The 26,851-nt window shown below is 32.0% G+C and overlaps 1 protein-coding gene across 1 annotated transcript in view; it reads left to right on the top strand.

The window, feature by feature from the left end:
- Window positions 1–26,851, top strand: part of LOC126889803 (probable RNA helicase armi) — a 45,018-nt gene that overhangs the window by 7,944 nt on the left and 10,223 nt on the right. The window contains exons 2-4 of the mRNA XM_050658444.1: window positions 2,329–2,526; window positions 5,789–6,030; window positions 16,628–16,873. Of these exons, the coding sequence (XP_050514401.1) occupies window positions 2,329–2,526; window positions 5,789–6,030; window positions 16,628–16,873 (686 nt within the window). The remainder of the gene's footprint in view (window positions 1–2,328; window positions 2,527–5,788; window positions 6,031–16,627; window positions 16,874–26,851) is intronic.

The following is a 26,851-nucleotide window of genomic DNA, read 5'->3' on the forward strand; positions in this document are numbered from 1 at the left end:
CTCTAGATTATTTAAGACATCTTTACACCTCAGACACCCCCATTGTGATTTCTTACACACACAAATTCCAACAGCTACTAATAAGTTAAATAAATTCGATAACTTTAAATCACCACAAAATTGCTTTTTTTAAATCTTAGATCTCTTGATAATAAGATTTTATTACTGTATTTAGTTGTCGAACACAAAACTTCTGTGTAATGTGGTTTGCCTAACTAGTTCCACTTACAGTTTACGTGAATCCATTTTTACTATAACAACTAGTTTAATGAATTTTAAACGATAATTTTCACAATGGAGTGTGTTGTTACATCATTTCTAATTTTAACAATCTGCATACTTAACTTATTTTTAAATATGACAGGTTATTTTTTTAACTACCTGTGGAACTGTCGTTTGTCTTGTCATCGTTCCGAGGTTCCCAACCATTTCATTTTCACTTGCCGTCTCACTTCCAACATGTGAACAAGTCATATCTACATCTCAGATGTTACCTAGGGCAAATTAGAAAATATTTTAAACATCCAGGCTTAAGGTAACATTTTAAACCAATGTTTCCTTGACGGACTACTTTTACTGGGCTTTGACCCACATATTTTTGTATAATACTATCTTGGTGGTTAGCATGTACATTGCACGTGAGTATAACCGACTATTTTTTTAATCCTAGTCAAAATTTCAACATCTTTGCCTTTTTTATCAGGTTATATTCATTTTAGGTAAGCACTGATGATGACTGGTAAACCAGTCGAAAACTAGTTATGAGAATTTGATGTGGCCCTTTTGAGGGTTTTTTAAATATACCTTTTATACAGGATTTTACTGTTTTTTTTTTAAGTTTTTTAATTGTTGAAGATGGATTTTACTGGAAAGTCGTTGGCTAACTAATTTCAGTGACAGATTTTCAGTTCTGAAAACAGAACATTTCAGTGGCGTCTATCTTTCTTTTTTCCGATTGTCTCAGGGTCCAAGATTCACATCCGTAGGTCATTATTGGGAATATTAAGCAGTTGATCAACCTCATCTTTAACGCTCTTGAAATTTGACAGTCCTTCCATATTGTGGTCATTTTTGCTGTGGCAACTTTTGCTTCATATCAAGAAAATAAACCGCTTTCTTTTAGGGTGCTTATTTCCTTTCATGGTTGTAACCTAATATGTAGTCTGACATATAATTAAGACTATTATTTTTTTATTAGTGTATTATAGACCTGGATCCCGCGTACCACAAAAAGTTGATTAATAGCAAGCTGAAAATGTGTTAATCGATTAACAGTGTCTAGGCGGACATACCTTGATGTATGGGAACACTGGAACAGGGGAAGTTTTAATTGTGGAACAGGTTAAAAATTTGGATTGTCAGACTACAACAACATTCCATTTATTTTGTCGGACAGAACTTCCAATTGATTTGTTACCATTTCATTAAACTCTCATGCAAAAATCAGACTGGTGTTTATCACCAACTGGCCATTTTAATGAGTGGAACATGAAGAACATGTCAAATGACAGGAATTATGTTGGTTAGTAATATCAGTCTGATTTTTGCATGAGAGTTTAATGAAAGGGTAACAAATCAATTGGATGTTCCGTCCGACAAAATACATCGGACGTTTACGTAATCTGACTTTCCAAATTTTTAAACTGTTCCACAATTAAAACTTCCCCTGTTCCAGTGTTCCCGTACATCAAAGTTTGTCCAACTAGACACTGTTAAGCTATTAACAAATTTTCAGCTTGTTATTATTCAACTTTTTTTTGGTACGGGGGTCCAGGCATATAAGGATATATACAGTTCTTTAATTGAATCTTTGCCCAAATCTGGACCCCTGGATCCCCCAGGCTTATTATATTTAATCTTAAAAAATAATTCAATGTATCTATGTTAATTCTGTAAATTGGCTGAAAGGCTTTTGTCGATGGTCTTTTGGTATGTAGTATCAATAAAGTATATTCTTCTCTCTATTTTTAAAGGACCTTCAGACTATTTTTTCTTTACATTTTATTAGAATTTGAAACATCTGTCTGTTAACATGTGACATACAAATGTTTACCAAATTACCTTCTTAGTTACAATTAGCGTCTCTTTGACGCAAAGACAATGACGTCGACTTTGCAAAGTAACAATGACACTTACTCAACACACACACCACACATTACTCCCCTGAGTTAGTAATAAGTTATACAATTACGTGGCTAAAGGTTGTAGTTCTAAACTAAGGCCAGAATCAGAAAAAAAAATTCTTCTTAGTTGTCTTGTAGCTCTATTCCTGCACTTTTGTTTATAAATAATAATTTTTGTGAGTCGCCACTAATAATTACTTTTTAGGTAGCAATATGTCTACTTTAGGCCGAAGTAGAATAACTGTTGCAACCTGTAGTTGTGCAGGAACGTTTTTCCAGTTGAGCATTCCCAGAGGTCATTTTACTCATATAGTTGTTGACGAAGCAGCACAAGCTGGAGAACCTCATGTTATGATTCCTTTATCTTTTGTAAATAAAAATTCTGGCCAAATTATATTAGCAGGTATGTATTATGTTATGTTCTTAGTATTAAAAGTTCGTAAACTTTGAAAAAGGGAACAGTACCTACAAAAGAAAATTATTAAGTTCATCTTAAGTCTAATTAATAATATAATGAATAAAGTTTGGCAAAATGTTTACACTGAAAAACAGCTAAACTTTATTTGGTATTGAGAGGGAGAGTAATAAATTACTGTCAAGTACAATTGGTGACAAATGTAATAGCGAGCAGTTCCATAGAATATTATATCGCGTAGACAATAGAAACAGTTATGTAGTGGCATTGTAGTGTTAAACAATTTGAGAAGAATATTTTATATTTGAAACCACAAAATATTGTATTACTCATATACAACAAATGAAATTTGCTTTTACAAACATAAGATTGTTTTGTCTTTAAAACCGCAATTTTACAGCTGGTTCCTAAACCATTTATTGATACGACTCTTAGTAAGATTTGATCATTTTGAGCAGTGTATTTGATTGGTTTGACATATTATATTATATTTTTAATATTACATATATTTATTATGACAGACAAGTAATAAAATAAACAAACACACAACTGATTACATACAGTACGTAAATCGTTCAGCTGGACATAGGGAACATACATTGCATATATTTAGATACATAAATACATACATTCACCCCTGAGATGTGTCAAACACGTTATAAATAACGTGCACGTTATCATGCATTTACGTTAAATTCTACAAATTGATGTGATGTATGACAAATAATGTTTCTCAAAAACGTTATCTGGTAACATAACAGGTTCATTTTAACGGGACCTATTTAACCTCTTGTTATAAAATAACATGTAGTATAAAGAATAAATAAATATAAAAAATGGACAATTTAGTCCAGAATTTTGTCAGATTGTAAACGTCAGGTTATTAAAATAATTCGATGATGCTATTAGAAGGTTTGTTAAAGTTATTTTTTAGAAATAGTGTATTATTTTTTGAGGTTATGTTATTTGAAAACAAAAACATTTTATTCAATTAAATGAAGAAAACATACAGACTATAGAGACCAGTTTGGGTAAATCCATTTGAATGTAAGTTTTGTAGTTTATTTCAATCCTTGTTGAACCATTTTATAACATAACAATACGACAAGCAAAAATTAAATAAAATTCACAATAGAAAGAACACCTCACGGACCGAGGACCTGGAATTTCAAATAACATCTTGGGTTTGGTTTGGTGCCAGTGCCAGATATGCGAGTGCGATGAACAAGATGCGTACTTCGCTGCACGCTGCATGTTTATGTCTGTCTTCCTCTAACTTATTCAATTTCTGTATTTTGTTATTCTTGTCGCGCAAGACGATACTTTAACGTTTTGAAAATAACATGCTGGATAACGTGCACGTTAAAAGCATGATACATCACATCTAATTTTTGGCAACACGTTATACAGGCTGTTATAATCAAACTTTATGTTAACATAACGTGTACACGTTATTTATAACGGGTTTGTTACATCACAGGGCTGATTGATATATTAAGATATATATTGATATATTGAGATACTTGTGGCAACTGTGCTCTCTCGATGACAATATGGTTATTAGCATTAAGAGGCATTAACCTCAAAATTCACCACTCATTTCGACTGACACAAATAAACGTCAAAATATGACAATGTAGTAGCTGAATATTTTTGGTCTAAGGGAATGAGAAAACTGTTTAATTTTGAAATTAGTTTTTAAATAAAAAATATTTTAAAAATTAAAGTAAAATTATTAACTCATTAATCATAAACTTTGTTTTTTATTTATTTATGGACAGCTTTGCTTCAAAAGTCACTCATTCTATTCGTTCTAACAGCTCTATTGCACCAAAAACTCTTACTCGAACAGAAGCTTCAACTAACACAGGTTAGCGCGGTTGCCACAATTCTCTCCATGTATATTCCCTATGTCCAGCTGAACGATTTACGTACTGTATAATATGTTAATTCATAAATTGTCATAATTATTAAGGTCTAAATATTGATATTATTGATTATTTCATTCATAGGAGATTCTGACCAATAGAAAGCTACAGAAATCTGAATTAAATCGATAATTTTTGATAATCTCCCGTCGTTAAGTATATTACGTCAGATGCCCTTCGTTGCTACGAAAAAATACATTCAGTGACATTAATGACAATTAATGTTTTAAAAATTATAAAAGTGATGACTTTCAATCGTCAAATATTTATAAAAACTGTGTGTTTAATGGTACTTACATAAATAAATTACAATAAAATTTTGGTTTTGAACAGTTTTATTCATGAAATAATCGCAACAAATTGCACTCGACCTCTGAAATTAATATAGAATTTTTGCTCTCGTGACACTTTGACATAATTCCAGGAGCCGAAGGCTCGTGAAATTAAAACTGTCAAAGTGTCACTCGGGAAAAATTCAATAATTTCAGAGCTCTTGTGCAATTACTACTGATAAGTATATATCCCTACAGCACGCCTCTGGTAACAGCGGAAAACTATCTTTTAAGACTAGTTAAAGTACCTTAGCATTGTAAACTGTGTGTCAAGTTTGAACAAAAAATATTAAAAGGTGCTTTAACCATGGGCTAAAATCATTTTAGAACATTTGCAATAAAACACTCTGTATCTCGGTAAGGAAGAATATTTTATTAAAGTGTTTTGGGTTAAATCTTCGTATTTTGTGCTAAGGTTTCTCCAGTTACGATATGGTCAATTGTTAATGAAACACCCTGTATATAAATTTTATTAAATTTTTTTTTTAAATATCCAAGTTGGACAAAAATTTTCCATCACAGCCACATAGCTACAGAAATTGGTCACATCACCTTTGAATAACAAATTTTAAGCCTTATTGTCTTAATCTGATGCGACAACAAGTTGATGTTAAAAGATTAAAATTTATAAAATTTGCGTCTTCATCTTTGCTTCAGATTGCACCGTGCACGTGCTAGTTTTGTGAGGAAGCCGGAACCAAGTGCAGTTTTAACTAAAACGATCTAGAGTTTAAACTGATGATGGTCTGCTAAGACCGAAAACATTAGTTATTTTGTGATGTAAAATGATTGGCCAACTTGGATCTTTTTAAAACAATTTTTTAATAAAATTGATATATACCATTTACAAAAAGAAGTCCTTTTTTACTTCTACAGTATAAAGAAGTAAGGTTCGCATTTAAATATTTGATTTGTAGAAACGTTAAGACGAAATTGAGCTACTAATTATTGTTGTTTACTCATTTTTATTGACAGTATAGTATTTTTTAGGTGATCCTATGCAGCTAGGGCCTGTTATATTATCTAAAGTTGCTACCGAATGTGGACTAGCAGAGTCTTATTTGGAACGAATTATGAGCAGATTTCCATATTGTCGTGATCCAGAAGGATTTCCAGAAACGTCTGGATTTGATCCAAGATTTGTAACGAAATTATTATATAATTACAGAGCCCTTCCGGACATTCTTACTTTGTACAGTACACTCTTTTATCATAATGAGTTGATACCGACTGTAAGTATATTTTGTGTAATTTAAAGTTTATCGTCACTCAATATTTTTCTGAAGCTATTTTCTCGTGCCATGTTAATACAATTGACTATTTTTACTTCTTCTTTAAGTGCCATCTCCGCGGCGGAGGTCGGCAATCATCATAGCTATTCGTATTTTGGAGACGGCTGCCCTGAAAAGTTCATTTGATATACATCCGTACCACTCTCTCAGGTTGCGCAGCCACGATATTCTGCGTCTCGCTATGCTTCTCTTTCATTGAATCTTTCCCTGTATAATCGATTGGAGCAAGCTGTATCTCTCTCCACGTGTAATATGTCCGAGATATTCCAATTTTCTTGTTTTGATGGTATTTAGGATTTCCATTTCTTTATTCATCTTTCTCAGAACCTCTTTGTTTGTGACGTGTTCTGTCCACGATATTTTCAGAATACTTCTGTATACCCACAGCTCCAATGATCCAATTTTTTTCATTGATGCAGCATTCAAGGTCCAAGCTTCCATTCCATAAAACAAAGTCGAGAAAACGTAGCACCTAGCCAACCTAACTCTTAGCTCCAACTTCAAATCTCTTGTGCAGAGCACTTTACTCATTTTGTTAAAATTTGCTCTAGCCTTTTCTATTCTGATTTTGATTTCCTGTAAGTAATCTCCTGTAGAGTTGATCATTGTTCCAAAGTATGCATATTGGTCGATTCATTCGATATTGGATCCGTTTATGAAGAGATTTTCGTTATTTCTTTGAGTTTTCGATATTCTCATAAACTTTGTCTTCTTGACATTCATTGTTAGCCCGTAAAATTCTTGTCGAAATTCTGCTATTCTGGTCACCAACCTCTGAAGATCCCCAATATTTTCAGCTAAGATGACAGTGTCATCCGCATATCTAATGTTGTTAATGGGAACTCCATTTACCTTTATGTCAGCTGTTTCACCCTCAAGAGCTTTTTTTAAGATCTCTTTCGAGTAGGCATTAAAAAGAATTGGCTATAACACGCATCCCTGTTTCACTCTACGTCTGATTTCAATTTCCTCTGACAGCTGGTCGGTAACACGTATAGCCCGATCAGGGAACGCAAAATTTTACGAAAACCTCCAAAAAAATAAAGGAAGGATGAAAATTTGGGAATAGGTTGTTGAAATTGTCTATTATTATACAGTAGAACTCCAATTATCCGGACTCCAATTATCCGGATCGCCAATTATCCGGATCAGATTGAGAAAAAGAAAATATCAAGTTTGTAAAAAAATAATTCATTTTACTGTGATTTAGTATCGTGTGTCAATATTACGTAATGTAAACTTTGTCATTTACATATTGTTGTGTATACTGTATTGTTTTTCATAATAAATACCGTATATGTTCTCCATTGTGTTTTGCTGTAATTACGTTTCTTTCCCGGAAAAGGCCTTTTTCGAGAAAAATCCAATTATCCGGATAATTGGAGTTCTACTGTATAAGAAAAAGTTTACAATTCTACATCCCCTCCATTTTACAAAAATTGGAAAATACGGGGTGAAAAATTTTTTCTCGGGGGTGAAAAAATATACATTCAAAATAAGTCCGGAATTGGATAAATTGATTAATTCTCTTGATTAATTGATTAGTTCTATAGAGTTTTTTTACTAAGTCAATACTTTTCGAGTTATTTGCGAGTGAATGTGTTCATTTTTAACCAAAAAAAAATGTTTTTGGACGGTTTTTCGGAGATAACTCAAAAGTAAGTATTTGAGCAAAAAAATATTCTTAGTAAAAATATAGCTTATAAAAAATTGAAAAAAAAATGGTGTATGCGTGAGGTCTGCAGACCCAGTAGAAGCAGAGTTGCAGCTAATGAAATGTAGGTTCTTCTTCGTCAAATTCCAAATCGAATATTTCAATGTGAAATAACCAAGAAACGGAGCACTTTTCGGCGAAAATTCATTTCAACTTTTTTAAAGTGTTTAAAAAAAGGTTTATTTTTGTTTTAAAAAAAAACTTCTAACGTTAAAAGTAAGTGAGTTATGCTAAAAATATTGTTGGTCCCTTTTATTTTTTGGTAAAAAAATGGCGAAAATCACCCCTTAATTAGCTTCTCAAATAAAATTAATCGTTACCGCTTTACAAGTTACTTTACTTATGTATTGTTTATATTATCTATAAGTTTCATTGGTTCAAAGTGCTCAGTTTTGAAAAAAAATTGGGATTAAAATTAAACATTTTTTTTTAATTTTGAAAAAAATCGTAATTGTTTATGGAATTAACTTAAAAACAATTAGGAATACCAAAAATCTCAAAGAGTAATAAAATGTACGTTTTGCTTTTCTAAATATTTTTGATTTTTTGTTTTCTTATTAGACAAAAATTGGTTATGCTATGGCTGTTCAAAATTTGCCTAAACTCGTGATTAGTTACTCGTTCAAGCCATTTTAACTACAGCTTTTTCAAAACGAAGCACTTTGAACCGATGAAACTTACAGATCATATAAATAATACATAGACAAAGTAACTTATATGTGATGCTAATTAGGGGGTGGTTTCGCGATTTTTTTACCAAAAAATAAAAGGGACCAACAACATTTTGGGCGTAATTCACTTACTTTTAATATTACAAGTTTTTTTAAAAAACAAAAATGAACCTTTTTTTAAACACTTTAAAAAAGTTAAAATGAATTTTCCCCTAAAAGTGCTCCGTTTTTGGGTTATTTCACATTGAAATATTTGATTTGGAATTTGACGAAGAAGAACCTACTTTTCATTAGCTGCAACTCTGCTTCTACTGGGTCTATAGACCTCATGTATACACCATTGTTTTCAATTTTTTATGGGCTATATTTTTGCTAGGAATATTTTTTTCGCTAAAATGCTTACTTTTTGAGTTATCTCCGAAAAACCGTCCAAAAACATGTTTTATTTTGTTCATGAACATATTCACTCGCAAATAACTCGAAAAGTATTGACTTAGTGAAAAAACTCTATAGAAGAAAAGTTGTTTAGAATTAGTAATTTTATCCAATTCCGGTCTTATTTTGAATGTATTTTTTTCATCTTCGAGAGGGGGTATTCCCCTCCATTTTTGTAAAATGGAGGGGATGTAGAATTGTAAACTTTTTCTTATATAATAATAGACAATTTCAACTACCTATATCCAAATTTTCATCCTTCCTTTATTTTTTTTTGGGGTCAGATTGTTCTTTGATTGGGCTAGTACTTTTGAGTATAAATAATATTTTATAGTATAAATTCGATATAATCCTGAGGTTATTGTAGTCCAGCTTCTTTGATTCCAGGACATGTATTAATTGTTCATGTCGAACTTTGTCGAATGCTTTATTATAGTCAATAAAACACGCATATACATCTTGATTGACGTCCAGGCACCTTTGTCTTTTTACTACAAAAATAGTGTTTTATGTCCACTATTTTTACTAGAAATATGTAATACGTTTTTAGTTTAAAATAAGTTTATTCGATTTTCACTTCAGAAACCGTTCTCAGAATACAAACCGAACAGATTTTGTTTTTGTTACTTGGTATAGTTGTTCCATTTTATCTTTACCCGTTAAATCAAAATATAGAGTGAAACGTTCGTCGATGTGTAGTATCATTGATATACGTACTGTCAGTGGTAATAATTAGGAAATGGCTATTATACCGTGGACGTATTTTACAAAGTTATTTTATTGAAGTGTTTAATCTTTTTTCCCTATTGAGATTGATGGACTCAACATTAAACAGCTTAAACATCATACAGACTATTACTAGACTAGGTAGTATCTATGATAGGCTGAGAGATATTACACAGAAGTTCAGCCACGATTTTCTGAGTCCTGCCTTTTGCAATAGTGGAAGGGTAGACGAGGAACTTACAGTTTGTGGAAATATCCACAAATTTCCTGTGACATTTGCCTGTAAAAATTAGATTTTCCCAAAAAATAAAAATAGGGTTTTGCGATGAATTTCTGAGTCCTGCCATATCCGTAGAATGACAGGATATTATGGATTTTATGAAGACTTTTTTTGGGCAGGAGGGTTGCAAGCAGGCTAACGGAGTATATATGTATACAAACATGTAAGGAAAATAATGAAATTTTCATGATTTTCTGGGTCCTACCAACTTAATAAATTAAACATATTTATTTCAAAATTATCAAAAAAATGTTGGCATGACGTCTCCTAGGGCCGTCTTAACCCGGGGGTGCAAGGGGTGCGGGGCACCCGGGCGCCAAATCCAAGGGGCGCAAGCCGAACACTTAATAGGCTCAAACTTGCGCTTCTTGTCCTTAACAAACTACAAACAACAAAAATATATAAGTGCACTTTCGGTATTGAAATATGCTTATATACTACACCTACGATATAAAAATGAAATATGTAACCCATTTAGATTAGGAGCAAAGCTCCGATTCTACTGACAAAAGTTACTATCGTTTGTGGAGCTGTGTATGTAAAATCGCCGCATTGCTAGTCGGTATTTTTTAAAGGTGGCGGTAGAATCTTTTATGATATCCGAAGTTAGTCTAGGTTTTTTACAGGTTGCTACTACCGGACAAAGATAAGCAAAATTATTTGAACTTTTGAAATTATTGAATATTGATTTTAGATGATTTATGAGGCCAAGGGTATGATAATGGAGCAAATATGAGAAGAGAAAAGAGAAAATATTGGCTTCCAAAAAAATTTTTTTGGACATGAATCCTCGTGTGTCTTATATTCCTTGCGTGGCTCACAGCTCACAGTCCTAATCAAATTTAGTGCAAAATGATGCTGCTAAATGCTCATTGGAAATTATTTTTTTTTCAACTGTTCTAAGTAAAAAATGTTCTTACAAGTTTTTTCGTTTATTAGAATACCGTTTAAAGGAATATCCCCGTTTAAGGAATAGAAATTTGAGGTCCCGAAACGTTTATACCAGCAACCAATAATCGGTTATTAGAATATCCCGGTTATAGGAATACTTTTGCATGGCACGATGCTATTCCAATAAGCGGGTTCGACTGTACCACAATGTAAAATTACATGATACCATCAGAAATACATATCAAGCGAGGTGTGAGACAGGGCGACAGGCTTTAAGATGCAAAAGTGGGAAAATAGAGGAATAAAAATAGATGGGGAAATGTTCAATCACCTGCGTTTTGCGACGATATAGTACATATAGTACTTATAACCCAAAATCTAGGTGAAGCACAACAAATGCTACATGAATTAGAAAACGTGTGTTCAACAATAGGTCTAAAAATGAGCACTCAGTAAGACCAAATTTATGACAAATTTAGTTCCCAGCGAACACCTAACCATCCAAAATCGAGTGGTCGAATTGACAGAAATGTATATATATATATATATATATATATATATATATATATATATATATATATATATATATATATCTCGGTCAAGAAATCAGAATAAGCAAGAATAATAATCAGTCTTGTAAATTTCAACGACGAATAATACTTGCTTGGATGGCGTATGGTTCCCTAAGAGACATCTTTAAGAGCAACATACGAAGCAGAAGCTCTCACACTCACCAAAACAACAGCACAGATGCGAGTGGCACAAAGGCACATGGAAAATAACACAAAAGAACAAAATAAGGAACCAAGACCTGAGGAAAAGAACAGGTATCACTAATGTCGTCGAATGCATAGCCAAGCTGAAATGGAATTAGGCAGGTCACGTAGCCAAACTCAAGATGGACAAGAAAACTAATTGACTGGCGCCCAAGAGAAGACAAACACAGCAGAGGACGACTATCAACACGCTGGGTGAACGACGTTAAACGAATGTCCAAGAAATGTCAACAAGACGCACAGAATCGTGGAGAGTGGCGAAAAATGGGAGAGACCTATGTCCAGCAGTGGACGGAAGAGTTGTATGATGATGATGATGATAAACTATATAATCTTCTGACAAAAGGGGGTGCAAAGACGAGTCTTGCACCCCGGCGCAAGACGGCCCTGTCTCCTACTGTTTAAGTATACTTGTCCCTTGGAAAATTCTGCGGAAAATGTTCACCCTGATTCCGTGATTTTCTGAGTCCTGCCTTTAAAAAGTTATAATACTCAAATGCAATCAAGACTTTTTCGGTACTCGGCAGGAAGGTTAAACGGTTCTTGTAAGACGGCAGGAGTCCAAGATTTGTAAGAAAATTCGTGAAAAATTCCACGATGTTCTGAGTCATGCCATTTTGTTTCAAGAATCTTAATATAAGTCTATTTACAAAGAGGCAGGATGGTCTTATAGTTATTTCATATAGTGGGGCATTAGTGTGACAAAGTCCAATTACTCGTTTGTCGTAAGAGATACGAAAAAAAAATATTTAGCTAAAACGTGGGACCAAGATAGGATCATAATTTAAAAATATTTTCTAATATACAGGGCTACCCGTATTGACAGGGTGACACAAACTTATGTTTTGTTTTAAATGGAACACCCTGTATATAATTTTAAGATTCCTAAGATAATTTTAAGACAATTTAACACAATTCACCTAATCCAAAAATGTTTCCTAAGGGAGCTAGAGCTCTTTGAAGATGGCGCCTTGTAATTAGTTTTTTTTAACTCCAGAACGCTTCCATTTCGATAGACAAAAACTGGTTTATCTTACAGAGATAAATCGATTCCATCAATTGCGAATCTCTAGTACCGGTCATATGTGTCCGTTTTGGGTAGGGCAACGGTTATTTTATCGCATAAGTTTTTTGTCTTTTAAGCATTTTTGACACTATATTATTAAATTGTGAGGTATTCTAGTACTAAAAGGTACTCTTGCTTTAAGTCGGTAGGATGCACCAATTTCTAGAAAAATCAATTTTAAAATTTTTCGTATTTTGAATTTAAGAAAAATTTGAAAAAAAAATAAAAAAACCGGTGTATTTACCGATTTAAAGCAAGTTATCAGATTTCGTTGATCTACCCAATACGGACGCCTATGACCGATACTAGAAATTTACAATTGATAAAATCGATTTATCTCTGGAAGAGAAATAAACGTACCAGTTTTCGTTTTTCTAAATAGTTTTTCTTTTATTTTTTTTTTCTTTTCAAATTCAAAAACCCGTAAAGTTTTTCATATCGATTTTTCTATAACAAGGCGTATCCTACCAACTTAAAGCAAGAGTACCTTTTAGTACAAGAATACCCCTTGTTTAATAATCCAGTGTCAAAAATGTTTAAAAGTTAAACACAGAAAAATTATGCGATAAAATATTCGTTTCCCTACCCTAAACAGACGCCTCTGACCGGTACTAAAAATTGACAATTGATGGAATCGATTTATCTATGGAAGATAAATAGGTGTACCGGTTTTCGTTTTTCTAAATAGAAGTGTTCTGGAGCTACATATTTTAAAAAAACTATTTACAATACGCCATCTTTAAAGAGCTCTAGCTTCCTTAGGAAGCATTTTCGGACTAGGTGAATTGAGTTAAATTTTCTTAAAATTATCTGAGGAATCTCCGGGCTTCGTTTGTTAGAAGAGTTTCTGGACATCCTATATAATGGATACAATCTCTACTAAAACCAATTACATAATTGTAAAATTATTGATTTTCTTCCTATTACTTTTATTACGTTTACTCAGATAGGTACAAATATGATCCAATCGCTTAAAATAAATATGTTACAGTTTAGTATTAGATTTGAAAGGTGTGTAAAAATCCGAGACATTACTCAGGAAAATAATATTTAATACCGTATGATATTGTATTAACGATATAAAAATTAATTTTTATGTATTAAATATTTTTGTGGTCATCCTGCCATATTGTAAACGGTTTTAGATTAGTGTTTTTTAAACATACTTGACATGACACGACTCAAAAATTGTGGTGATATGAATATGTTTGTATAACAACCTACAATAATTTTACAGACTTAAAATTGTTTTTTTATATACGAAATATCTACACAACTATCCTGCCTCTTTGTAAATAGCTTTATATTAACTTTCTTGAGAGATGTGCAAAATGGCATGACTCAGAAAATTGTGTAACATTCCACGAATTTTCTTACACATTTTTTAACTATCTATAGTAAAAAAGGTGTAACTAAACAGCATGCCATTTTGAATAATGTTTACTTAAATTATTTATTTTATAATAAAATTTATTTTATGACTCAGAAAATCACGGAACCAGGGTGAAAATTTTCCACAGAATTTTCCAAGGGACAAGTGCATTTAAACATTAGGAGACGTCATGCCAACATTTTTTTCGATAATTTTCAAATAATTATGTTTAATTTATTAAGTTGACAGGACTCAGAAAATTATGAAAAATTTATTATTTTCATTACATGTTTGTATATAAACTCCTTTAGTCCTTTTGCAACACTCCTGTCCAAAAAAATTTCTTCATAAAATTGATAGTAAGTATCCTGTCATTCTCTGAATATGACAGGACACAGAAATTCATCGCAACTCCCATTTTTTCCTCATGGAAAATCTAATTTTCACATGAAAATGTCACAGGAAACCCGTGGATTTTTCCATAAATTGTAAGTACCTTTTCTAACCTTCCAGTATTGCAAAGGGCAGGACTCAGAAAATCGTGGTTGAAGTTCTGTTAATATCTCCCGGTCTATGAAGATAACTATCGAACGGTAATGAATAAATAATTTAAAAAAAAGGGCACAACAACAAAGTTAATATTGTTTTAATTCATTAGTTAATACATAGATTTAATATTACTTACCTAAGGTTGAAATATACGAAACTATCGAGGGAATTACATAAAAAACAATAAAAAACAATTAATATTTTTAATATATAACACCTTTGGGCAAACAGTGATACAATTGCAAATTTTTCACAAATTGAGTTATCAACACTACGATATTACTAATACTCGTCTTTGTCTGGGGAGCCAAAAGTCAGTATTGTAACTCTTCCTTTCTTTAACAAATGAAATATTATATTTATTTTTTATAAATATAAAACCAAATAAACTTTAATGATAAATAAATAAAATATTGATTTATAAAATCAAATAAACAATAAAAGCAAATAAACCAATAAACTGTCACTGTCATTGAAAATTATAAACGTCCAAATTCATAAGCTATAAAAGACATTCCTTATTGAATTTGAATTTGAATTTATTGTTTATCCTTGTTTAACTTATTGTGATTTATATGGAAAAGCGGCTTAATTTTGGGATACTAGTTACTGTGAGTTAAAAAAAGTAATTCGTGAATAATTTCATGCATGGGAAAAGATAACGTGGAAGATCTATAATAATAATAAATTCTTCTTATAATTTAATTTTATCTGACTCATCCATATTGACAAATCAACCACGTGGCATGATGGAACACAAATTTTCACAAAACACTTTTTATAATTTTTATAAAGTAAAATTGCGGCTTTTGTCCCCATAAAAAATAGTAAATTATCTTACTATAGGTGCATATACAGGTTGTCCCGAAAAGATTGGTCATAAATTATACCACACATTCTGGGGTCGAAAATAGTTCGATTGAACCTAACTTACCGTAGTACAAATGTGCTCATAAAAAAAGTTACAGCCCTTTGAAGTTACAAAATGAAAATCGATTGTTTTCAATATATCGAAAACTATTAGAGATTTTTTATTGAAAATGGACATGTATCATACTTATGGCAGGAGTATCTTAAAACAAAATTATAGTGAAATTTCTCCACCCCATAAAAAATTTATGGGGATTTTGTTCGTTAAACCCCCCCAAACTTTTGTGTACGTTCCAATTAATTCATTATTGTGGTACCATTAGTTAAACACAACGTTTTTAAAACTTTTTGATTCCTAGTATTTTTTCGATAAGCCAGTTTTTATCGAGATGCGACTTCTTTTTCAATATATTTACGTAAAAATTTTATGGGGATTTTGTTCCTTTAAACCCCCCAAATGTTTGTGTACGTTCCAATTAAACTATTATTGTGGTACCATTAGTTAAACACAGTGTTTTTAAGACTTTTGCCTGTTAGTCTTTTTTTTTTATAAGTTACCTTTTATCGAGATGTAGCTTCTTGTTCAAAATATACCTAAAAATGTAAATTATAAATAAATTTTCAGATTATTAACAGTATTATCGATCACCGTACTTAACCATATACAAATATCTGGTGGATTCGAAAATTATTCAAAATATCTCGATAAACACTGACTTATCGAAAAAGTACTAAGAGGTAAAAAAGTTTTAGAAACATTGTTTTTAACTAATGGTGCCACAATAATAATTCAATTGGAACGTACACAAAAGTTTGGGGTGGTTTAAGGGAACAAAACCCCATAAAATTTTTATGCAGTGCACAAATTTCACTTTAATTTTTTTTAAAGATGTCGCTGTCATAAAAATGCCCAATGTCCATTTTCAATAAAAAATCTTTGAGAGTTTTCGATATATGAAAAAATATCGATTTTCATTTTGTAACTTCAAAGGGCTGTAACTTTTTCTGTGTGCACTATTGTATATAGGTAAGTGAGGTTCAATCAATCTATTTTTGACCCCAGAATCTGTGGTATAATTTATGACCAATCTTTTCGGGGCACCCTGTATATCTATCATTAAATTAAATTGGTTAAATCTAAATATACTGTGACTTTTGAGAAACTACTTATTTGTTTGACTTTTTAGATTGACGATGAAACTAGCAATGAAGCAAAACTGCTAACTTCTCTTCAAGATTTCTTACCAGTCAAACGTGATAAGCTAACCCGAATACTATTTCATGGAGTAATTGGTGAAAACTATCAAACAGCAGATTCTCCATCTTGGTATAATCCCCAGGAAGTAGCCCAAGTGTTTTATTATGTTAATCAGTTTTACAGGCTTGGAGTAAAATCTGGTGGTATAGGTATTGTCACCCCTTATATTAAACAGGTATGTAATTGAAATACACTGCAAAAAATGTCTCGTTTAAGATATTTCCATCTATTAATACCGATTTATCTTTCTTGGTGTATTATTTCTTAAAGAGTGGGCTGCCAACCGTCTCTTCGTCTACCTTCCGTGCATGCGCTTTCTAAGTATTTTTCACTGATGTGACTACCATTGACGCTATCTTCGTTTTATCCAGGTTAATAGATCTTAAGGGGGGGGGTTATAGTTTGAAATATTTTTATTATTATTTTAAATAAAAGTGCATACATTCAACAAAATTACCAGAGTTACAGCATGTTGAATATCCCTACCTTCGATTCGCTTTGCCGCGGTTTCGCGCCAGAACGCTTGAGCGTAGTGAAAAACGTTAAACAACTGTTCGCCTTCTCTTTTGTAGATTACCCCGCGATTCAAAAAACATATTCCGATGTGCATCAGTTTACGATTTGACAGAAAAATAATAAAATGAAGTATAGCGACACGCTTCATTTATTATTTTTTTATTTGCTAATTTTAAATATTAACTTTCTTTTCTAAACGAAAATAATATGGGTCATTTAAAATTCACAATTCTTTCTATACGAAACCAGATGGTAATGGCCTGTTCAGTCTCAGTTTAAAAATTCCCCATTAAATAGTAAACCTTATCAGACCTTATGTCAATGAATCACTTTTTGAATGCATTCGAGGACGCTTCTTGACAGAAATGTTTTTAGCTTTTAAAACATCAGATAAAGGACCAGCCGCTTTATGTCGATAAATTAGTCTTCAACGTAAAACCACAGACATGTGTTTTTTTCAGTATAGTCACAGCAACCACCCGGCGCGGACACACCACCACACTCGCAAAGAATAACAAACCCTCTTTCGAGCAATATTCACGCTATTTTACTGACACAAATAAATATATTATTGACAAGTTGTTGTTTTTACACTTATTTTAATTTAAGGTAATCGTTCCCGAACACGCACGGAACAGAAGATACAGTTGTCAAAACTTTAAACGCGTTTTTCTCAAAATAGAGGAGTCGATAGAGATTTTTACTTCGTAAAAAATCAAACAAGATAGAACTTTTTGTAATTTGATTAAGAAATGTTTAATAAACAACATATCAAAAAGTTCTACTCCAGAAGTGGGTGCTTGATTTTTTATTAAACAAATGAACAGCGAAATTAGTTGTTTTTTTTAAATAACTCCGAAAATATAAATCTTAGAAAAAACTGACTTAAGCAATGAAAAATTCAGAAAATTTTACAAAAAAAACCTTATATGAAGATTTTTCTAAAATTCAATCTATAGCTTCTATAATATTTTATTTATAACGCTAACGTCACCCTTCTCACAACATTGGCGCACTGTAAACTAGCGTTCGGCGAAGTGCACGGTTGAGTTATTTTAAAATAATTCTTTAACTAATGGATCAAATGAAATTTTACAAATTGGACATGAAAGAAGAACAATTAAGCTATCTTATAATTATAATAAAAAGAAAAAAAAATGTAGGGGCATAAGTACCGTGTGGGCATAAAGTGAGACTTGCTTGAATTTTGTTTTAAAATTATTTAAAAATGTGTAACTAATACAATTTTACCTATAAAACTCTCAAATTTGCACAACTTACCTCTCAAACAACGTACTAAAAAATGTTTCATTAAAAAAATCTCAAAAATTTAATCTAAAAAATCTAAAAATCTAAAAAATGTAATTTTTGAAAACTTCATAGTTTTACAGAATTACTACCACTTTAAGACGGTATTACTCAAGTTTGAACAGATTAATTACAATTTTATAGGTGTTTTTTAAAGCTTAGGATGTAATCTTTAAAATGCACTGAATTACTTTACTGTAGAAATGAAATAAACACTTTCTTTTTGAGAAAATTAAGGAAGATAAAAAAATGTAATCCAAAACCGAAAATTACCAACTAAGAAAGTGTTTATACAAAATGATCAAAACTTTTTTCTGTAAAACTTACCTAAAATACATTTAATAATAAGCTTCAACAATAATAAATCTTAAACAATTTTTTTGAGCTCTTATACATTATGTCTGCGTAACTTGGAACCTATTGATACCTTTTTTATAATCAGTTTCACGAAAAAAAGTTATTCTCTATAAAATACTCTGCATCGTATAGGATCTAAGATGCAACCATCAGACATCAAATTTGATTAATTTTATACGAGGTATGTCAAAAAATATGAATTTAACTCAAGAGTAAAGTACCTTTATATTTCACAATATCGAAAATTGTTATTAAGAAAAGTTGTTTGTAATTAAAAACTATGTTTCAATGTTCAATTACATCCTTCTAATTGAAATATTGTGAACTATAAAGGCACTTAACTGTTGAGCGAAATTCATGTGTTTTTACATAAAATTGAAAATATTTGATATCTGATGGTTGTATCTTAGATTTTAGACCAGGTAGAGCATTTTATGGAGAATACTTTTTTCGTAAAATTGATAATAAAATACATAGTTATCATAATGGTAATAAAATGATGGGTATCCGTAATTTGAGAAAAAATCGATTTTTTTTTTTCAGTTAAAGGGATGTAATTGTATATAAAAACATAGTTTTTAATTCCAAACAACTTTTCATAATAAGAATTTTTGATATTCTGGATTATAAAGGTACTTTACTCTTTAACGAAATTCATATTTTTGACATACCTCGTATAAAATTGATAAAAGTTGATATCTTACGGTTGAGTTTTAGATTTTAGACTATGCAGAATATTATTTATGAAGAATATTTTTCTTAAAATTGATAATAAAAAAGTTTCCCATATGGTTCCTAGCTCGGTCTAGGACGTTTCATCGCCGCCATTTCGATGCCGCCAGTTCATCGCCGGCAGTTCATCGCCGGCCGATTCATCGCCGGCCCATTCATCGCCGGCCGATTCATCGCCAGTCAGTTAATCGCTATCTGATATATTTCCACCCGTGTTGAGCTGCCCCCCCCCCCCCACTTGCAAAAAAAATTAAAAAACAAATAGCCCTGATTTATGAGCTATTTATGAGCTCTCATATTCCGCAAACTAAAAATTTTGAGCTCGTTCCACTGAGCAGGAATTTAATACCCTAGTGGGGGGGGGCTGAGTCAGCCCCCCCCCCCCCACTACTTAAAAATAGGAATATTGAATCGGTTTTTGCGGCAGAATTACGAGCTATTTATGAGCTCTTGAAATTATATAGTTTCGATTTTTGAGCTCATCCCCTTCACCCCCAAACAACCCTTTAATTGATTTAACTTAAGAGAAAGATGCTGAGAAAACTTAAAATATATCGTATTGCGGATATAATTCCTATAGCTTATATACTCTAAGAATAAACTATTAAATCAAGGGCATTTCGATTATTGAGCTACAACCCCTTCGCAAGAAAACCACCCTATCTTCCCGGCTTAAGAGAAAGTTGTACTTAAAATGCGTTAAACTAATTATTTGGCGACTACATATCATTTAATAATTTATAAGCTTCCAAATTACGCGCATTTAGATCAGTAAATTGCAATTTATTTTGTATAGTGCAGTCACTGAAGGTAAAAATCAACGATTACCTTCAATTTCGGTGAACCTTCATCGATTTTCACGAAAATTGGTCAGTGGTTAGAGGATACGTCAAGAAACAAAGGTGACATGGCACCACCTTGCGCCTTTACCCTGAAGGTGGATACCGCCCCTTCTCGGGGGTGAAAATTACTTTATAAAAAATAACTGCACAAATCAATAAAAGAACAAATTAAGAGCAAAATTTATTATATAAAGTTAATAAAATAAGTCAATACTTTTTAAGTTATTAAAGATCAAAGATTTTAATTATTCGTGAAAAAAATGCATGTTTTGAAAAGGTTTTTTTTGTAAATCACTGAAAAACTGTAAGTTTTTACAAAAAAGTTAATAGTAGTTTAATTCGTATAGCTTATATTCTAAGAATAAACTCTAAAATCACGCGCCTTTCGATTATTGAACTACAACCCCTTCGCAAGAAAACCATCCCATATTCCCGGCTTAAGAGAGGGTTGTACTTAAAATAATTTAAATTAATTATTTGTCGACTATATATTGTTTAATAATTTATGAGCTCGCAAAATATACGCATCTCAATTATTGAATTGCCATTTTCTTTCTATAGTGCAGTCACTGAAGGTAAAAATCAACTATGACCTTCGATTTCGGTAAATCTCCATTCATTTTCACGAAAATTGGTGAGCGGATTTTGATAGTATCAACTTTTTCTGGATCTTATTTTTGATGGGTATTTCTAAGTACTTTGACAAGTATTTAGTACCTAAGTGTTATAAAATTCATCTTTTTCCCGTTATTTAAGCTTGAACCCTTAGATTTGAACAGTCGCGGAAAAAAATATATATTTAATTACCAATAACTTACTTTAAATTAACATTAAAGGTTTTTCAAGTAAGCAATTTATTATATTTTTTATTAGCTTCAATTTTAGTGATGAAAACTTTTTTGTAAAAACTTACAGTTTTTGAGTCATTTATGAAAAATCGCTATAAAGCATGCATTTTCTTTCCAAAAATTAAAATATTTGATCTTTAATAACTCAAGAAGTATTGATTTATTTTAATCACATTATATAACAAATTTTGCTTACAATTTGTCCCTCTCTCGATTTGTGGGGTTATTTTTAATAAAGTAATTTTCACTCCCGAGAAGGGGTGACATATACCCGAGGCTAAAACCCCAAGTTGTTATTGTCAATTCGTGAAAATAAATGGAGATTTACCGAAATCGAAGGTAATAGTTGATTTTTACCTTCATTGACTGCACTATAGAAAGAAAATGGCAATTCAATAATTGAGATGCGTATATTTTGCAAGCTAATAAATTATTAAACGATATGTAGTCGCCAAATAATCAATTTAAATTATTTTAAGAACAACTCTCTCTTAAGCCGGGAAAATGGGGTCGTTTTCTTGCGAAGGGGTTGTAGCTATATAATCGAAAGGTGCGTGATTTAAGAGTTTATTCTTAGAATATAAGCTATACGAATTAAACTACCATTAACTTTTTTGTAAAAACTTACAGTTTTTCAGTGATTTACAAATAACCTCTTCAAAACATGCATTTTTTTCACAAATAATTAAAATCTTTGATCTTTAATAACTTAAAAAGTATTGACTTATTTTATTAACTTTATATAATAAATTTTGCTTTTTATTTGTTCTTTTATTGATTTGTGCAGTTATTTTTTATAAAATAATTTTCACCCACGAGAAGGGGCGGTATCCACCCTCAGGGTAAAGGCGCAAGGTGGTACCATGTCACCTTTGTTTCTTGACGTATCCTCTAACCACTGACCAATTTTCGTGAAAATCGATGAAGGTTCACCGAACTTGAAGGTAATCGTTGATTTTTACCTTCAGTGACTGCACTATACAAAATAAATTGCAATTTACTGATCTAAATCCGCGTAATTTGGAAGCTTATAAATTATTAAATGATATGTAGTCGCCAAATAATTAGTTTAACGCATTTTAAGTACAACTTTCTCTTAAGCCGGGAAGATAGGGTGGTTTTCTTGCGAAGGGGTTGTAGCTCAATAATCGAAATGCCCTTGATTTAATAGTTTATTCTTAGAGTATATAAGCTATAGGAATTATATCCGCAATACGATATATTTTAAGTTTTCTCAGCATCTTTCTCTTAAGTTAAATCAATGAAAGGGTTGTTTGGGGGTGAAGGGGATGAGCTCAAAAATCGAAACTATATAATTTCAAGAGCTCATAAATAGCTCGTAATTCTGCCGCAAAAACCGATTCAATATTCCTATTTTTAAGTAGTGGGGGGGCAGCCCCCCCCCCACTAGGGTATTAAATTCCTGCTCAGTGAACGAGCTCAAAATTTTTAGTTTGCGGAATATGAGAGCTCATAAATAGCTCATAAATCAGGGCTATTTGTTTTTTAATTTTTGCAAGTGGGGGGGGGGCAGCTCAACACGGGTTATATTTCCGAATTTTCGACAGTTACATTTATTATTTATTTTTAGTATTAATTAGGAATTCTAGAAAATGACCATTCCCGTTGCCATACTTAATCTTTTAATAGACTTTTAAACTTTTATAATATAAAATATATTATAACAATAATCTTTCAAATTTCACGGTCAACATTTCCAACCAAGAGAAACTGTTTCTTAAATTCGAAAAGAACCCAAAATTTCTGTACAAAAATTTAGGGAAAGTAGAACAGTAAATAATAAAAATTTTTATCTTTTTAATTGTCAAAAGTTTTGAACTGAATTTAACGTCGTGTCGTGTCATCTCCCATAATACAAAATCAACTGACTAACTGGCGATTAAACGGACGGCGATGAAATGGACTGGCGATGAACCGGCGGCGATGAAACGTCCCATTCCGTTCCTAGCTACGCAGACATACTGTATAAGAATTTTCAAATTGTAATGCCATATTCGGATTCAGCATAATCAAAAACAAAATAGAAACATATTTGATCAACGAAAAATGATGAATTCAACGATATTTTTAAAATTATTTATACAAAACAATTGTTACTGTTTAAACAATTAATAAACAATTAGGGGCAAAATATGTGAGTAGAACTTTTTACTTTAACATGTATATAAACTAACAAAAAAAGTTTTAGAAAAATATAAGCTTGTTTTTTTCCGAAACAATGCATGTTTTCGTTCTATATTGACTCCCATAAATCATAGCCCCTAAAGCATGGCCAGCCTTGCTGTCTCTGCTCGGTGCGGGCGCGGTGCGGATATGTGTGTCCCGGCCTTTATTCTGTACATACTTTTGTTGCCTATGTTGTTCGTATTTCGCCTCAAAATTGTTAAACTTTTGGTTTCTTGAATTATTTTTGTTATTTCTCTTGTATTGTTTTCTTTTGATCATGTCTTGTATTATGTCTTTTCTGGTTGATAGGCGGATATTTTTGTTTAATTTCTTCATTATTGTGTAGTTGAGAGTCGTATTTTTCCAGCTACTTCATCATTTGAACTGACTAGTTATCTAAAATGAAATAAGTGTCCTGATTTAAGAGTAATTTGGGTTTCTCCTCTTCATCTTGTTTCGCCGAGACTGATGATATTCCATTTTATTGCTTTCAGCCATTCCATCATTTGGCTTCTGGTCCGATATGAGTTCTAACATTGTATGAAGTAATATGCAATTGTCGCTCTTTGTGGTAGCCTGACTTTCCGGGGCTGGGATCCATAGCACCCTCTGCTCCAACCCTTTTCCAACCGCTACCTTGGTTGGGGTAGCCGCCGGAGACAGTGGGCCGTTTCGTCTTTCATCATGGAAAAGAACTTTTGGCATTGTAAGCCAATAAAAGTTGATGGGTGGACTAATGTTATTGTACTGAAACAAATAACGATAAACTACCCCTGCTAATTAAAATATCATTCGAAAATAATATTTCAACCAACCAAGATAGTTATCGTTCACCCTAGCTTAGCTCAGAACTATGCAAATTCAGAATGGAAGCAAACAAAACAATATTTTAACCAATCATGTTTATTGTTCATAAAGATATAATAAAAATGTGACTTATTAAATACATTAACAAATATATTCAAATTCTTGCCAAAAACTAACAATTCTTGTATTATACTTATGCATGGCTTGTGTTGCTGGTTCGATGGTAACTCCTTGATGTCGAATGGTACTGCTGTAGACTTCTTGTAGACCTGGGCAGATGTTCGGCCTCAGATCCTTGCAGCTGAAAATGCTCGTCGTTGCAGTTTAGATGGTCTTCATTCTTGTCAGCCTTAGTTCCATCACCGGTGACGATGGCTTGAAGCTCCCGAAGGGAGAAAAGGATGATTTTATTCCCAAACACTAGAAGATAAAACAACACATATCAAAATCAAGAAGTAAAAACCAAAAACGAGCCTTTGCCAAATAATCGTAAAAAGTAGTAATTGGCAAAGGAATAAAATAAAATTAATAGTGAGGACTAGTCAAATAATTTGATTACTAAAAGCATATTAATAGAGAGAATGTAAAATATGAAACATGTGCTTTTCGACATGGAAGGTTAGGTATAAAAAAAATTATTATAAAAAATTAATACAGGCTTAGAAAAATTTGTACAGTGATGGTTAAAAACTTATCCCAAGAGAGAATATGAAAGTCTGGAAATAAATAGCTGGTATCAGCCTGTAATTGGCTTTTATAGCGAAATTAATTTTTTCTACGAGCGTGCAAAAATGTCTACTTTCGCGCACGCATTTTAGTTTAGAAAGTTTCACTTTTCCGCACGCGTGTTACTTTTCCGCACGCGTGTTACTTTTCCGCACGCGGTTTTTACTTTTCCGCACGCGTGTTAATTTAGATATGTTAATATGGCTGTAAAGTAATTATAATACATGCAATAAACTAATATTTAGATATTATTTACTAATTTATTTCAAATATATCTTATTGTGTTCCTGTTTTAATGAAATTAACGCGAGAATTCGATGAAATAAAATTATTTTGACATAATATTCGAAAGTCAAATCGGTAGACAATAACAGTCGTTTTGAATCATCGTCATGGAAACCAAGATCGTCGTCATGCTATCTAATTATATTGAAAGTTTGGTTTTGACAACCTTGTCAAAGAATTAATTTGTGTATGTATTTTCATATTAATTAAATTAATTGATTAAGATTTGGTAATTGTTTAAAGACTTTTAGAAAAAATATTGTTCCTAACTCTTGCAGAAAGTCTCTTTTCCGCACTCGACTGCTTGCCGAACTCCCGCTTCGCGTCGTTCGGCAAACTGCAGTCGCGTGCGGAAAAGAATGACTTTCTGCACTTGTTAGGAAAATAACTATTCCACCACTCTGCGTTGTTAAGTGACGAAGTGTCACTGTCATATCAGCGAAACACAACACAGAATATGAAATTTGAAATAACGACTAAGTAAGTATGAAGTAATGAACACAGAACACAAGTTTAGATCAGATGATAGAATGTAAGATTATGAAGTATGTTCAGTATGACTTAGATGAAAAGAGAGATCTTATTACTAATGAAATATTAAAGAAAATAAAGTAAAATAATTATTTAAAAATAAAATAGCAAAGATGTGACGTTTGTAACGTTACAATACATATAAAAATCCTTAAGCCAGCCGCATTATTGTGAATAACTGCCAGCAAAATAAGGATAGCTATCTTAATTATCATTATCCGGAACGGATAGGCACCGTAAGAAGAAGATATTAGGGGATGTCTAGGGATGACACCAAAATGAGAGAGCATCGGTTAAGATGGTATGGGCATGTTCAACGCCGAAACGCTAATCACACAATACGAAGAATGGCTGATTTACAAATTCCCGGAAAGAGTATTAGAGGAAGACCTGCAGAGACGCTTAGGCAGGACATGTCAGTAAACGGAGTGATATTGGTATAACCCAAGGTAGAAACGTATGGAAAAATGTAATGATAAATCCGACTCCGCATATGAATAAAAACAAAGAAAAATTATGTTGATCTTCCTTCCATGAAGAAAATACATATAAAAAATAAAACGAAATAAAACCAATTTTTTTTTCAATCAAGAATTTTTTCTGTATTTCTAACTAAATATACACTGTGTCCGTAAAGTATGTAACAAATTCTTTTTTAGCTAAACAGTGCATTTTAAGAAATAATCCTGAAACACGTCGGTTTTTGATTTTAATTTACCGTATTTTAAAATAATATTCTAATATACAGGGTGAATTACTTTCGAGTAATGACGTCACCGTCATTTTTTTTTAATGGAACACCCCCATTTTGTCTCAATTTTCGGATTATTCTAGCTGAGCTGATTCCAAAAATGTGTCACATGTTGATTCAAATTGGTACAGGGTGGACAAAAATACAATAGTTTAGTTGTGCTCATAAAGTAACGCGTTAGTTAAATTAACAATATAAAAAATACTTATTGTCTAGCGGACAGAATATGAAAGAAATTATTTCTTATCAATTTAAAAGAAACA

The sequence above is a fragment of the Diabrotica virgifera genome, chromosome 8 (genome assembly GCF_917563875.1).
Source record: "Diabrotica virgifera virgifera chromosome 8, PGI_DIABVI_V3a".
Taxonomy (NCBI): domain Eukaryota; kingdom Metazoa; phylum Arthropoda; class Insecta; order Coleoptera; family Chrysomelidae; genus Diabrotica; species Diabrotica virgifera.